This window comes from Psammomys obesus, unplaced genomic scaffold, assembly GCF_907164565.1.
Source record: "Psammomys obesus unplaced genomic scaffold, mPsaObe1.curated_primary_1811, whole genome shotgun sequence".
Classification (NCBI taxonomy): domain Eukaryota; kingdom Metazoa; phylum Chordata; class Mammalia; order Rodentia; family Muridae; genus Psammomys; species Psammomys obesus.
The window spans coordinates 8,293-25,003 of record NW_026590620.1 but is presented as its reverse complement, the minus strand read 5'-3'; the positions used below and the strand labels follow the sequence as shown (position 1 = coordinate 25,003).

The window sequence follows — 16,711 nt, the reverse complement described above, 5'->3', positions numbered from 1 at the left end:
TAATGGGGACAGGGGTTGTCTCTGACATGAACTCAGTAGCTGGCTCTCTCCTCTACCTAGGGGCTGCAGCCTTGCCAGGCCACAGAGGAAGATGATGCAGCCATTCCTTATGAGAACTGATAGGCTAAGGTCAGAGGGAAGGACTGGAGATCTTCCCCTTTTAAAGAACTAGGGAAAGAGCACCAGTGGAGAAGAGGGAGGAAGGGTGGGACTGGGAGGAGACAGGCAGGGGGTTGCAGCAGGGATACATAGTAAATAAATATATCAATAAAATTAAATTTAAAAAGACAGAGGTCGGGACATTAAAGTAAGTAGTATCCCGCATAGAAAAATTGAGATAAATAAAGCCATAGATTTGAGATCAAATTTCAAGAGTAAATCCACATAGACGTGATAGGTAAACAGTTGTGATACTTGATACCTGAGAGCACAATCCATGAGAATGAAAATGGATACAAAAGGTGAAGGGAAGACAGGCTGTACATGGCAGCTAATGTGCTAGCAAGAGGGAGCTGACTGGTCAAGGAGCTACTCTGTATTCTGAGTATTTGACGCCACACAAATCAACACCACACAGACAAAGAAATGGACTTGTGAAATGGGAAATGTGAATTACTCTAGGCGGCAAGTGTCTATTGACATCTAGATTACAATTCTATAGTATATTTAGACTTGCTCAAGCCATTCCTATTAGCAAAATTAATACTTACACTCTGCTTGTACATTATTATAAAAGCCACTGTGAATCTATATTTATTTCATTTTTAATTGAGTAAGTAAAGTATAAAGGTTTACATTATTAAAATGGGAGGCTGGGGAGATGACACAACAGTTAAGAGTGCTTCCTTCTCTTTTGGAGGACACTGATTCCGTACTCAGCACCCCTGTCAGGCAACTCACAACTGTCTGCAAGGCCAGCTCCAGGGGATGTCATACCCTCTGCTGGCCTCCACAGGAACCTACACATGGCAGTCACTCACTTGCACACATATATATAAGTGTAGGCATAATGTTATTGTGTAAGTGAAATGCTGATTTCTGTGCCTCCCACATCCTGTTGCCATCCGTGTTTTGAGAATCTCCTGTCTCAATGTTGTGTAAACACTGCTCCCCAATTTACCCTGATATGTCAAGAAAGCAGTTTACAACCAATAGCTGAGCATGGGAGAGAATAGGGTGAGAATCCTATCAGACAGGGGAGGAGAATTTAGAGAAGGAAGTAGGGGATGAAGCCACAGGAAAGGTTGAAGAGACATGAGGTGAAGGAGCTGGAACAGGAAAACAACAAAGTGCAAGTACCTCTGGGATGTATGCTGGGAGGAAGCCAAATTAGCTTAGAGGGTTAGGAATAGATTAATAACTGCTTAGCTATTGTATCATGAAGCTTATTATTAAACAGATATAAAAGTCTCAATTATTTGTGGGAAATCTATATTAAGAGAGAAACTAAGAGAAACACAGTTTTATAAAAATAGCACTAATGTATACTCCTAAATAAAATAACAAAAATGAACATTTAAATTTTTTAATTAAAAAAAGGTTAGCTACCCGCCGGTTTGTGAACGTAGAATAGCATTCTTTCACTAGTATATTTCGGATCATCTCTGTGTCTGTGATGGCAAATGTAGGGATTTGACCATCAAACAACCTGTGTGAGGAAAACAGCTGATTATTCCAAGCCAGGCTCTAAAGTGAGAGCCACACCCAGACTTTGATTATAATGTAGCATGACCCTCACTGTGATCATACAACTGTCAAAGGAGTTCAAAGTTCTTCCCCACTTTTTCTTTTAACATATTTAGTGTATCTGCTTTTATGTTGAGATCTTTGATCCACTTGAACTTTAGTTTTAGGCAGTGGACAACTAGCCAGCCCACAGAGGAACAGGATCCAGGCAGTCCTGATGTTAACTGTTAGGCTAGGGTCAAGAAGTAGGAGAGGAGAATTTCTGCTATTTTTGGACTAGGAAAGAGGAACAGGAGATGGAATGGGAGGGAGGATGGTACTGTGAGGAGAGGGGAGGGTATTACAATAGAGATACAGTGTGAATAAATAACAACAACAAGAATATTAGTAGTAATAAAAAAAACTACTGAATTAGATCAACTTGTATACTTTAAAGTTGTTTTAGCATTAGAAAGGCAGTCAGGTAATGAGTTATGTTGGAGAAGAGGTTTTTCTTTTATTTCCACAGGTGATGAAAGACTATGGGTTCCATCAAAATTTATAAAGTTACAATTTGAATAAAAGAAGCTTGCACATGAAAGACACAACACAAAATAGGAAGAGATGCAGAGAGACATCAATGCTGAAAAGACAGGAAACTGATCCCCCTGCATGGGGACAGCTCAACAAACTGGCCAATTGGGGGAAGGGGGAGACATATTATTCAGCAGACTGGTAGACTGGAAAACCTTGATGCTGAAATGGACATTTTCTGAAGGACAGATGATGAGGACTGCAATTAAGAGGGGTCATTGCAGTAAAAATTTGTCATATGGACTGTTAAATTTATGAGCTTGATAATTGTTTCTGCTGTAATCATTAAACTGTGCATATTTTTTAGCTTAAATAGATATGGAGAAGATGAAGAAAATTTTTCAACCAGGAACATGGCTTCTTTGGCAAGTGATCGCATCCAAAGACCGTCTAGGTCCTTGTGACCCAGTGGAATAGAGACACACTCTGGATTACAATATGTTATGGCTAGAATATAGTCACACCATTATTCCTAAACAATGAAAGTAAAGTTCATTGATAAAAGAAATCAGCTATGTTTGAAAGTGATGTCTAATTGAAAAGCCTTAGTAAGTATGTTGGTTTTTCTAAAAAATATATATATATATATATATATATATATATAAATGTTATGTAAAAAAAAAAGAATGTGGAACAAGGAGAACCCTCCTCCATTTCTGATGGGAATGTAAACATGTACAGCTTTGGAAAGCAATCTGTAGGTTTCTTAAGAGTTCAGTGTCCAAGTGGGTTACATAGTAATGGGAAGAGGGACTGCCTCTGACGTAATCTGATTGGCCTGCTCTTTGATCACCTCCCCCTGAGGGGGGAGCAGCCTTACCAGGCCACAGAAGAGGACAATGCAGCCACTTTTGATGAGAACTGATAGATTAAGATCAGAAAGGAGAGGAGAACCTCCCTTATCAGTGGACTTGGGGAGGGGCATGCATGCAGAAAGGGGAGGGTGAGTGGGATCGGGAGGGGAGGAGGGAGGGGCTTATGGGGGGGATACAAAATGAATAAAGTGTAATTAATAAAAAATTTTAAAAAAGTTTAAAAAAAAAGTTCAGGAATAGTTGTACCTCAACACCTAGCTGTACCACTCCTGGGCACATATCCAAAAGATGCTCAAGTATACAACAAGGACATTTGCTCAACCATGTTCATAGCAGCTTTATTCATAATAGCCAGAATCTGGAAAAACCCAGATATCTCTCAACTGAAGAATGGGTGAAGAAACCGTTATATATACATGATCGAATACTGCTGGGCTATTGAAAACAAGGACATTGTGAAATTTGAAGGCAAACTTGAAAAGGTCATCCTGAGTGAAGTAACTGAGAAGCAGAAAGATACTCGTGGTGTGTACGGATATTAGCCATAAATACAAGAAAGCCATACCAAAATTGACAGACCCAAAGGAGATAACAACAAAGAGGACCCAAGGGTGGGTGCTTTAATCATACTCAGAAGGGGAAATATAATAGATAGCAGAAGTGGTTGAAGAAAGGGTTCAAGGTAGGAAAGGGAGCATGAAGAGAAATGAGGATGGAGATCAGACTTTGGGAGAGTGGAGGCAAAAGAACAGAGGGAAGAGAAACTGTGAGTGGGGCATCTCTGACAAGCTGGAGACCTATGATAAGGTAGGCCTCTGGAAGAATATGGGGTGACTCTAGCTGAGATGACTAGTAGCAGCGGTCATGGAGACTGAAGAGGACACCCTCTAACTAAATAGGACTCCTTGTAGAGGGAGGGAACACCAAACAACACACAAAAATGTCAACTCAAAATTTACTCTACCTACAAGATGCACAAGGATAAAGACAAAGCAGAGATTGAGGGAATCGACAACCAATGCCTACCCCAACCTGAGACCCACAACAGAGAGAGAACAAATTCCTGCCACAATGATACTATTAATGATACTCTGCTGTGCTGGCAGAAAGGAGCCTAGCATAGCTGTACTCAGAGCCTCCAGCCAGCAGCAAATCAAAACAGATGCTGAGACTCAGATCCAAACACTGGGTAAAGTATAGGGTGTCTTGTGGAAAAGTGTGTGTGTTGGGGGGGAGGGATAGAAGTATCTGGAGGGGACAGGATCTCCACAAGATGACCAACAGAAACAACCAACCAGGGCCCAGAGAGTCCTGCAGAGACTGAAGCACTAAGGACCATTCATGGACTGGACCTAGGCACCCTATACAAATGTAACCAAGGCCTCATATGGGTTTCCTAATAAGGGGAGCAAAGGCTGTCTTTGACATGGACTGTGTTGCCTGCTTTTTGATTGCTTATGTTTGGTGGGGCTGCCTCAACAGGGGAAGAGGATGCACTCAGTCCTTATGAAATTTGATGTGCTGGAGTGGATTGGTAGGGGGCACTCCTTACTGATGAGTAAGGGAGGGAAATGTTGGGAAAGAAGGAGAGTGGGACCTGAAGGTGGGAAGGGAGAGGCTGTACTTGGGATGTAAAAAGAAGAAATGAATTAATTAATTAAAAAATAAAGAAAGAAATTAATGAAGCACCTATAACAGCTTCTCCAAGGCTCAGATAATGTTTGGAAGACAGGGCAGAAAGAACATGAAAGCAAGGAAGTAGATAGGAGAGCAGCCAAACGCTGACTTCTGTACTTTTGAATTCACTGCAGCTGTGATTACTTCCCGAGGCCTGTGCATGATTTCACTGTCAGCACTCCAGCAGGGAGTTTAAGGTCCTGACCAGCCTGAGGATGTACACATAGCCAGTTTCTGGAGAGCGAAAGCAAAATGGCCTAATGGTAAAAGCACCTGATGATATCAGCTCAATCCCTGGGATCTACATGGTGGAATGAGGGAACTGACTGCCACAAGTTGCTGTCTGACCTTACATGTGTGCCAAAGCACATATGCTCCTCTCTTACAAATAAATAAATATAATAAAAAAATCAAAAAGAAAATAGTTGACCTCATGAAACTGAAAAGTTTCTGTAAAGCAAAGGACACTATCTTCAGAACAAAACGACAGCCTATAGACTGGGAAAGGATCTTCCACAATGCTATATCTGAAAGAGGACTAATATCCAGAATATATAAAGAACTCAAGATTTGTTGTTGTTAAACAGCAACAAACCAAGTAATCCAATTAAAAATTGGGGTACAGAGATAAACAGAGAATTCTTTATAGAGGAATATAGAATGGCAGAGAAATACTTAAATAAATGCTCAATGTCCTTAGTCATCAACGAAATGCATATCAAAACAACCCTGAAATTTCACCTTACACCCATTAGAATTGCTAAGATAAAATACTCAATTGAAAACACATGCTATTCATGGAGATGACCTGGAACCCCTGCACAGGTGTAGCCCATGGCAGTTCAGTGTCCAAGTGGCTTACATAGTAATGGGAAGAGGGACTGCCTCTGACATAATCTGATTGGCCTGCTCGTTGATCACTTCCCCCTGAGGGGGAGCAGCCTTACCAGTCCACAGTAGAGGACAATGCAGCCACTTTTGATGAGAACTGATAAACTAAGATCAGAAAGAAGAGGAAGACCTCCCCTATCAGTGGACTTGGGGAGTGGCATGCATGCAGAAAGGGGAGGGAAGGCGGGATCGGGAGGGGAGGAGGGAGGGGCTTATGGGGGGGAATACAAAATGAATAAAGTGTAATTAATAAAAAAAATAACAGCAAGGACAAAAAAAAAGAAAACACATGCTATAGAGGATGTGGAGAAAGGAGAACACTTCTCCACTGCTGGTGGGAATGTAAACTTGTACAACCACTTTCAAAATCAATCTGGTGCTTTCTCAGACAGTTAAGAATCATGCTGCATCAAGATTCAGCTATACCACTCCTAGGCATATATCCAAAAGATGCTCAAGTACACAACAAGGACATTTGCTCAACCATGTTTGTAACAGCTTTATTTGTAATAGCTAGAATCTGGAAACAACTCAAATGCCCCTCAACTGAGGAAAGGACACAGAAATTGTGGTACGTTGACAAAATGGAATATTACTCAGCAATTAAAAGCAAGGAAATCATGAAATGTACAGGCAAATGGTGGGATCTAGAAAATATCATTCTGAGTGAGGTATCCTAGAAACGGAAAGACTGACATAGAATATTCTTGTTATACTCTCCTTTTGGAATGTATACACTTTCTTCATTTAAGTGCTGATTTATCTCCCCTATTATCTTTTCAAACCGGACATTGCATTATGATGCTTATTCTGTACATCACCTGTCTCAAGTTTTTGTAAACATGCCACTATTTGTTCTGTAAATTGTCAGTTAAAACAATCAGCCACATTGCTGAGCAATGGAGAGAATAGGGTGGGACATCATTGTCCAAAAATCGCGGAAGAGGAAGGAAGTAGGAGGGAAGAGAGTCCTGGAATCACATGGAGAAATGAACCAGAACTAAGATACCACTAAAAGCAAGTACAATGGGTGAATATGAATGGTAGGAAATTATGCAGGCTTGGGGTTTTTGGATGCAGTGACTATTGCCCAGCATTGTGTTCTAGGTTACTTAAAAAATCCTAGTCTCTGTGTGGTGATTTGGTTATACAGCTGTTTAGGGTAACCACAGCTTTACTAAAAGATGTATCAATAGTAAATATTAATATACCACAACAAAATGGTGCCCAACTAATCTAAGTATCCACATCCTTTAAATCATACTTTATCATAATTTGGTAGGGGGAATAAGCTCCCAGTGACATAACTTAAACTTAAGACCTAAAAACTCCCAGGTCAATTACTGTCTTTTTAAGAGAGACTCTTAAACAGCCCTGGAACAAAAGGCAGCCTACTCTGGGCAGGCCTGAGACTTAATATAACAAAACTGGCTGCCACTACAGTCTAATAGGATGGAAAAAACAATAAACACACTTCTTAGAGATTGGATGGTAATCTCTTTATGCTTTTAAGACATAAATAATGGAAAATTTAGAAATTATGACTATGGTTACATCCATAGCCCTCAATTTAACTTTAATCATTGGATTAGCCTATTATGTCTTCTCAAAGGCAAAGGTTTTAGAAAAGATATTAGAACAATATAAAAAAAAATGAAGGTTGAAAACGGGTCATAAAACAAGCGATAAAACTCTTTCAGAACAGAATAAACAATAGGAACATAGGGCAGAGGTTTTAGAAAAGATACTGAAGAACAACTAGAACATTATAAAGAAAAATTAAAAGTTGGAAGCAAAGCATAAAACAAGAGATTCAAGAGATTATTGAACAAAACAAACAAGAGATAGGTGTGAAATGTGGGTGCAGACTTTAAGAGAAGAGTTTAGAATACTAAGTAAAGAAAATACTCAGGAGGAAGCAAGAGACAAAAATAAAGAAAACAAATGTTAGCTTATCCAGTCAGTATACAGCAGATATCAGCAGATGATGATCATCCACATGATTATCATGAAGCTTAATGGTGTCCTATGGAAGTGCTAGATCTGAGGAAATTTAAGGAAAGTGTCACTAATTTTGGAATGCATTCACCATTTGTAAAACAAATGCTGACTTTCTGGTCAATCAAAAGTAGAGAAATCCCAAAGGACTGAGAGGATAGAGCAAAGGCAATAGTAGAACCTGGGCCATATTTACAATGGCTATCATGGTGGAGAGAAGAGACTAGAGAGATCACATACAAAAATAGAGCTAGAGGTGCTGGTGTTGCTAAGGAACAGCTACTTGGTGAAGGTTTTATGCTGACACAGAGATACAAGCTATATATAATGAAGAAACCTTAGCATTATGTCACCTAGCAGCCTTAAATGCCTGGGACAAGGTTGAGGAATCAGGAAAAAGGCTTGAGCCATTCTCCCAGGTCATCCAAGGTCCAAGTGAAACATTCACTAACTTTTTGCAAAGATTGACTTCAGCTGTGGATAGAAGTATATCACATCCACTAGCTAGAAAAGCACTAATGGAATCTTTAGCTTTTGAAAATGCTAATTCTGAATGCAAAGAGGTAATAAATCCATTAAGAGTAAAATCTGCACCAATAGATGAATGGTTTAGACATATAATTGACATCAGACCTCATTCACCCAATTTGGCCTTGATAGGAGAAGCTACCCCTAAAGACCTTGGGAAATGTCTTAATTCTGATGGGCAAGGTTGCTACAAAGGAAATTAGCTGGAAAACCAAAATTATTCAAAAAGGGAGCCTATGCTTCCTAGGATATGCAGAATATTTGGCAAGGGTCGACATTGATTTAGTGAATGTAGAACAGTCACAGATAAATGGGGTAATTCTTTATCAAAAAATGCTCAAGGGGGCCTCTCATAGGCCCCAAAACAAGACAGGGATACTCCTCCACAAGAAAGTTACATGCCACTGCTATGGAAATAAACATTAAAAACTTAGACAGTGAGGCCAGAGCAGGTTCTATAGATAAATAAAAAAAAAAAAAAAAAAACAGGAAGGGAACAAAAAACAAATATATTGGCAAACCTCTATAAATGATCAAAGGCCAAAGTTAAAGATAATTTTAAATAATATTGAAATTGAAGGCATGGTGTATACTGGGGCTGATGTCATAATTATCACTCCTAAATCCTGGCCCCAAATTGGCCACTTCAAGAGGTGGATATCCAATTCTAAGGAGTTGGAACTTTGTCTAAAGTAAAACAAAGTGTCAGATGGCTTAAATGTACAGGACAAAAAGGTCAAATAGGAAAATTAAGTCCATACGTTGCTGATAGCCAAAAACTTATGGGGAAGAGATCTGTTACAACAATAGAAAACCCAGATTAACATCCCCTGAATTTCAGAGACAAGCCAAAAAGCAGGTAATACTCCTGATAAAGAAGTTAAAATTATTTTTTAAATGTCATCAAAAACAGTTACAGACTGTCCAGGCTATCCATAAACAAAATACAGCAGAGGCATTCTTTTCAACTTCATGTTGGGAAGGCACTGCTAATAAAACTTCCACAGCCTTATCACTAAAGTAGTTGGCCTACCATCCTACTTGGATTGAACAATGATCTATGAGTAAAGTAAAATTACTGGCACTAGAACAGCTAGTCCTGGAACAACTGGAGGCTCATCATACAGAGGAGTACTACAGTCCTTGGAATGCTCCTGTATTTGTCATCGAAAAGAAATCTGGCAAATGGAGGATGTCAACAGATCTCAGAGCAATTAACAAAATTATTCAGCCAATGGGATCATTACAATCTGGAATCCCATTTCCTTCCTTGTTACCTAAGGAATGGCCTATTATAGTGATTGATTTAAAGGATTGCTTTTTCAGAGTTCCTTTACATGAACATGGTAGGGAAAGGTTTGCTTTCTCAGTACCCACTTTGAATAGAAGCTGTCAAATAAAGATATCACTGGAGAGTCTTACCACAGGGGATGTTGAACAGTCCTACTTTGTGCCAATATTTTGTACAATGGCTGTTGGAGATAAATTGTAAGCAATTGCCCCAATCCATATTTACCACTATACGGATGATATCTTATTAGCTGATTCAGATAGGAAAACATTAGAAAATATTTTTGATGAAATAAATAGAACTTTGCCTTGTTGGGGATTACAGATTACAAAGAGGAGATTCTATTAATTACCTAGGATACAAAATAAGTCTACAGAAAATTCGACCACTAAAAGTGTAAATTAAAAGAACCCAAATAAGAACTCTTAATGATTTTCAAAAAATTACTGGGAGATATTAACTGGCTATGGCCTACCATTGGTTTAGCTACTCAAGGGTTAAGTAACTTATTTCAAACCTTATAAGGTGATAAGGACTTACATAGTCCAAGAATGTTATCAACTGAAGCTGAAAAAGGAATTGGCTCTGGCAAAAGGAAATTACAAGATGCATATATAGGCCACATTGATCCAAAGAGGGCCCGTATTTTAGTTATCGTGCCTTCCACTCATTTGCCCACAGGAATTCTTATGCAGAAGGAGGACTGTGTCTTAGAATGGATATTTTTGGCACACAAACAAAATAAAAAATTCAAAACCTGTATAGAAAAGGTTTCTGAATTGATCCTAAAAGGAAAAATGAAACTTCATTGATTGGCTGGAATAGATCCGGGTGAAATTGTGATTCCTTTTACCAGTGCTGAGATTGTGTCATTGTGGGAAGACAATGGATATTGGCAAAGAGCTTACTGTGAGTTTTTGGGAGAAATCAACAACAGATACCCAAAAAGCAAGTGACTTCAGTTTATAAAAAGAACCAATTGGATTCCAATTCTCCCTAGTATAATAAAAGGAACTCCAATTTTATATGCATGCTAATAAATAAAAAAGGGTAGTTTATAAGTCAGAAAATCTCAGTAAAGTGGTGGAGAGTCCCTATGATGCAGTTCAAAAATCAGAATTATATGCAATTCTTTTGGTATTATCCAATTTTCAAGAATCTCTTGGAATATAGTCACTGACTCTCAATATATTTAATGAGTTGTTCTGCATATAGAACCTGCTGATGCTTCAGACCTAACGTCACTGTTTCTTCAATTACAATAAGTAATCAGAAATAGAAATAATCTATTGTATACAACACATATCAGATCTCATATGGGTCTACCAGGCACTCTAGCAAAAGGCAATGATGAAATTGATAACTATTGATAGGAAGCATGTTAGAGGCCTCAGAACTTCTTTAAAAAAAAAACAGCATATTAACAGCAAAGGTTTAAAAAGAGAGTTTTCTATCACTTGGCAACAAACCAAAGAAATTGTGAGGAAATGTCCCTCTTGTTCTTTATAGAATCAGACTCCACTACCTGCAGGAAGTAACCCTAAAGGTAACCAAAGAAATGAAATTTGGCAAATGGACATGCTTTATTTTACAGAGTTTGGTAAACTGAAATATGTGCACCATACTATAGACACATATTCACGGTTTCAACGGGCAACAGCCTTAAGCTCTGAAAAGGCTGATTCAGTTATTATGCATTTATTAGAAGTGAAGGCAATTATGAGCATACCTAAACAAATTAAGACTGATAATGCTGTAGCGTATATCTCTAATAAAATGGAAAGATTTTTTTACACATTATAAGATAAAACATGTAACAGTTATACCTCACAATCCTACTGGTCAAGCAGCCATTGAAAGATTGAAAGATCCAATTGTACTTTCAGGGACAAGCTTAACAGAGAGGGGTGTTAAAAAAAAAACAGAGATAAATTACATTATGCTTTATTGACTTTATATTTCTTAAATGTTAATTAACAACAAACAACGCCTGCAGAGACACACTGGGTTATAGAAAAAAACTGTCAAGTTATTTCAGCCTATATATTTTAAAGATACACTAACTTCACAATGGAGAGGGAATATGTTATGCTGGGGAAGAGTTTTGGGGTATGTTCATACAGAAGATGAAAAATTAGGGGTTCCTTCAAAACTAATTTATAATTTTAGAACTGTATAATGCTTGTGAGAATTTATGTTTGCACAACAAAAGGACCAGACACTGGAGATGTTGGATCAAACCTGAGAGCATCCTACTTCAAGCATGCTGAAACACTGACATATCTGTTCCAGCATCTTGCATATTCCAGCATTCTGCTTGTTCCTGCCTCAACTGCTCCAATTGCTACTTCTCATGAAAGCCTGCTCCCACGAGAACTTTGAAGAAAGCTACTAATCTTATGTGGTCCAGCATTTTAGACTGTTTCAACAGGACTTTTATTAAGCCTGAAATTTCTCAACATTCAAAGACTGGACCACAAATGTTGCTTGCTTAATTAACCAATTTTCTTTGGGCTCCCTTTAGGGATTTCTACCTTTCCAAAATACAAGCTAGAGAAAATCCACGAGAATGACATCCAATTTTTCTTAAGGGAGGATTTGGTATGTTTTTGGTATTGGGTATGTGTTTGGTATTGGGATTGGATATGTTTTCTATGGCTACAAATTTTTATTGTCATTGGGAGATGTTTATAAATTATTAATGGTCTTATTCAGAGTGAAACAAGGTAATACCCTTGTTTCCTTTTTCTTTTCTCTATCTTTCTTTCTTAGATAAGGAAAAAGGGGGTTAAAAAGAAAGAAAGGAATATACAGAGATATCTTATGGGAATAAGACAAAAGATACATTATCAAATCTACTCAACTTAGGGTTTGATTTGTTATTCTCAAATAAAGTTAATTTTAACTCTGGTATAGGATTTTGCATATTGATGCAAAATAAGTCTATTTTTGATACATTGGTATAAGCTTTAATATACTGATACAAATTCAAGGTTACCTGCAATATTTTTAAACTGCTATTAAAACTGGTTAGAGTATTAGGTAATACAAGTTAATTCCTAGTTAATCAACTCATAGTCATGTCAGACAATAATTTATAAAGTAGTATACATACTAGGTTTAACAGATAGATTTCATAGACAGATTGATTACAGAAAGATAGGTAGTCTTAGTTGTCTGAGAAAGCGCCAGATTGCTTTCCAGACTGGTTGTACCTCAAGATCCAGCTATACCACTCCTAGGTATATATCCAAAAGATTCTCAAGTACACAATAAGGACATTTGCTCAACCATGTTTGTAGTAGCCTTATTTGTAATAGGCAGAAGCTGGAAACACCCCAGATGCCCCTCAACTGAAGAATGGATGCACAAATTGTGGTATATCTACACAATGGAATATTACTCAGCAATAAAAAACAAGGAAATCATGAAATTTGCAGGTAAATGGTGGGATCTGGAAAAGATCATCCTGAGCGAGCTGTCCCAGAAGCAGAAAAATGCACACGGTATATATTCACTCATATAGACATTTAATATAGGATAAACCTACTAAAATCTGTATACCTAAAGAAACTAATCAAGAGAGAGGACTCTTGCTAAAATGCTCAATTCCTATCCAGAAAGGCAAAGAGGCTGGACATCAGAAGAAGGAGAAAAGAGGGAACAAGTCAGGAGCCTGACACAGAGGACCTCTGAAAAGCTCTGTCCTGAAGACTATCAATGCAGATGCTGAGACTTATGGCCAACCTTTGGGCAGAGTGCAGAGAATCTTAGGAAAGAAGTGGGAAACAGTAAGATCTGGAGAGGACAAGAACTCCACAAGAAGAGCAACAGAACCAAAAAATCTGAGCACAGGGGTCTTTCCTGAGACTGATACTCCAACCAAGGACTATGAATGGATATAACCTAAGACCCCTGCACAGATGTAGCCCATGGCAGTTCAGTATCCAAGTGGGTTCCATTGTAATAGGAACAGGGACTGTCTCTGACATGAACTGATTGGCCTGGCTCTTTAATTACCTTCCCCTGAGGGGGGAAGCAGCATTACCAGGCCACAAAAGAAGACAATGCAGCCACTCCTGATAAGACCTAATTGACTAGGATGAGAAGGAAGGAAAAGAAGACCTCCCCTATCAGTGGACTTGTGGAGGGGCATGCATGCAGAGAATGGAGGAAGGGAGGGATTGGGATGGGAGGAGGAGGGAACCACAGGGGGGATACAAAGGGAATAAAGTGTAATTAATAAAGAAAAAAATGTAAAAATAAATAAAAAAGATAGGTAGTCTTCAAAAACTTCAGAGAACTACAGAACATGGCATTTAAAAATGTCTTTATTATTTTAAAAATTCTTTGACAGTGAGACAGGTTATCTCCTGATCGCACCCCTTCAACCTCAAAGAAGATGATGAGCATCAAAGAACCCCCATATGGTGATGGCTTCAAACATGGCAAATGAGCCACTCAGGTAAAGAGAATACCCTCCCTTCATGACAGACAAAGTCTGCCAAAAATGGATAAATTTATATGAAGGACAAGTTGACTGCCAAACTCTGCTGAGACAGGGTAAGCAAGTCCTAAATAGTTCCTGCTTCACATTTATGTCTGTCAAATATTCTGAGACAGAAGGCTGAAGATGATGCTCTAACATTATAGAGAGTTATGGGTGACTGTTCAGGCAGTCTTTTTTGATAGCTGCTGACATGCACTTCCTATTTACTCCAGTAACTAATTCTATTCCTTCTCAAGTCTCTGATAGGGTTGAAGACCAAATACTCATAGTTCCACAATTAAGCTTAAGTTGTTTAGAATTTAAGAAAATGTTTTAATATAGTTAAAATCAATAAGCATAAAATTTAATTTAGGTATAGAATAAATTTGTCAAGATAGATAGTAAAATCAGATACTTTCTCCTATGTTGCTAAATACTCATTGACTGGATATTGCACATAAAGATTTTGCCTAATAGTTTTCATAATTTCATAATTATTATTGTTTTGAAAGAAAAGGAGCCTTTTATTTGACTTAAAGGGGAAAATGTTGATATAATGTTCTTTTGGAATGAATACACCTTAACCTTGTTCATTCAAATGCTGATTTCTCTCTCCCACTATCTGGTTTCAAATTGGACATTGCATTGTGATGCTTGTTCTAAGCATCACATGTCTCAGGTTTGTGTAAACATGCCACCATTTGTTCTCTAAATTTTCAATTAAAACAACAGGGTGGGACATTCTTGTCCAAAACCGGGGGAAGAGGAAGAAAGTAGGAGTAGAGGAGGAGAATCTGGAGGAGAGGTCATGGAACCACGTGGAGAATCATATCACTAAAACAAGTATAATGAATGAATCTGAATGGTAGGAAATTATGCAGGCTTGGAAGTTTTGGATGGAAAAACTATTGCCCAGCATTGTGTTCTAAGTTAATTAAATAAATTCTAGTCTCTGTGTGGTGATTTTGTTATAAAGCTGTTTAGGACTAACCACAGCTTTACTAAAAGATATATCAACAGTAAATATTAATATATCACAATAGTATATACTCACGTATAACTGGCTACTTAGACATATAATATAGGATAAACATACTAAAATCTTTACACCTAAAGAAGCTAAGAAAGAAGGAGAACCCTGGGTAAGATGATCAATCCCCTCTCAGAAAGGCAAACCAGATGGACATCGGAAGAGGGAAAAACAGAAAACAGGACAGGAGCCTACCACAGAGGGCCTCTGAAATACTACCCAGCTGGTTAACAAAGCAGATGCTGAAGCTCATATCCAAATTTTGGGCAGAGTGCAGAGAAACTTAAGAAAGAAGGAGGAGATAGAAAGTCCTCGAAGGGATAAGAGATCTACAAAGAGAGCAACAGAACCAAAAAATATGGTCCCAGGGTTCTTTTCTAAGACTGATACTCCAACCAAGGACCATTCATGGAGATAACCTAGAACCACTGCACAGATGTAGCCCATGGCAGCACAGTAACCAAGTGGGTTCCCTAGTAAGGTGAATAGGGACTATCTCTGACATGAACATAGTGGCTGGCCCTTTTATCACCTTCTCCTAAGTGGGGGAGCAGGCTTACCAGATAACAGATGAAGATAATGTAGCTAGTCCTGAGGAGACTTTATAGGCTAGGGTCAGATGGAAGGGGAGGACCTCCACTATCAGTGGACTTGAAGAGGAGCATGGGAATTGATGAGGAAGGAATGGTAGGATTGGGAGGAGCCTGTAGCTGCTTTACAAAGTGAATAAACTGTAATTAATATAAAAGAGTAAAATTAAAATTAAAAGAAAAGAATATAGTTTCTGGGAGAGGAAGATATATTCTTCAGTGATGAACCACTGGTGGGTTGCTCATGGTCAGGTAAATAGCCTCTCACTCATTCATGATTCTGTAAGTCCAATTAAATTCACTGCTACACACAGAGACACACAGAACTAGTTTTTAAAGTAAGTCAAATGTTTGATATCAAAACGACATTTTTGGGCCAGGCATGGTGGCACATGTCTTTATTTCCAGCACTTGGAAGGTAGAATCTGGTAAATCTCTGAGTTCAAGGCCAGCATGGTCTACATAGTGAGTTCCTGTATAGTCAAGGTGACACGTAGAGACCCTTGTTGTGATTAATTTAAGGGTATGGTCTAATAATGTTTATTATTAGCCCTACAATTATTACACTGTCACAATCAGTTTAAGACACAGACAACTGACAGATTTTAGAACAGTCTTATATCACCCGGGGCAAAGCAGAAAGTAACCTTCTAAATTACCTTTTCTTTTAAGCCCATACCAGGCTACCTCCCATCCATAATTCCATAAATACTTGTACATCTGTATCATTTCCTCCATCCATGCCAGCATGTGCTTCTCCCATGTTAAGCCATAATGACTCTCAGCTTTCTTCCTCTCCCTCTTCTGGAACCTGTCTTTCTACTCAAAATCCTTTCTGCCCCCAAAGCCAGAGAACCTTAGCCACACCTACTTCCTTCTGCCCTGCCCAGATATAGGCCATTTAGTCAGAAAGCCAGGGATTACTGGGGAACATTCCTTCACATCACACAGTTACAGGAGCTCAGTATTATAACAATGCCCATGGCAGGCCAATAACCAGCTCTCAAGGCACTGAAATCAACCTTTGAATACATAGCACCAGACCAGCACACAGCAGACAATGTTTAACAAATAGGTAGATGGATAGGTAGGTAGGTAGATAGATAGATAGATAGATAGATAGATAGATAGATAGATAGATAG

At 38.5% G+C, this 16,711-nt stretch overlaps 1 protein-coding gene across 1 annotated transcript in view; it reads right to left on the bottom strand.

The window, feature by feature from the left end:
* The window catches only part of LOC129677366 (cytochrome P450 3A1-like), a 37,071-nt gene that overhangs the window by 15,899 nt on the left and 4,461 nt on the right, over positions 1-16,711 (bottom strand). The window contains exon 4 of the mRNA XM_055608020.1: positions 1,549-1,648. Within this exon, the coding sequence (XP_055463995.1) occupies positions 1,549-1,648 (100 nt within the window). The remainder of the gene's footprint in view (positions 1-1,548; positions 1,649-16,711) is intronic.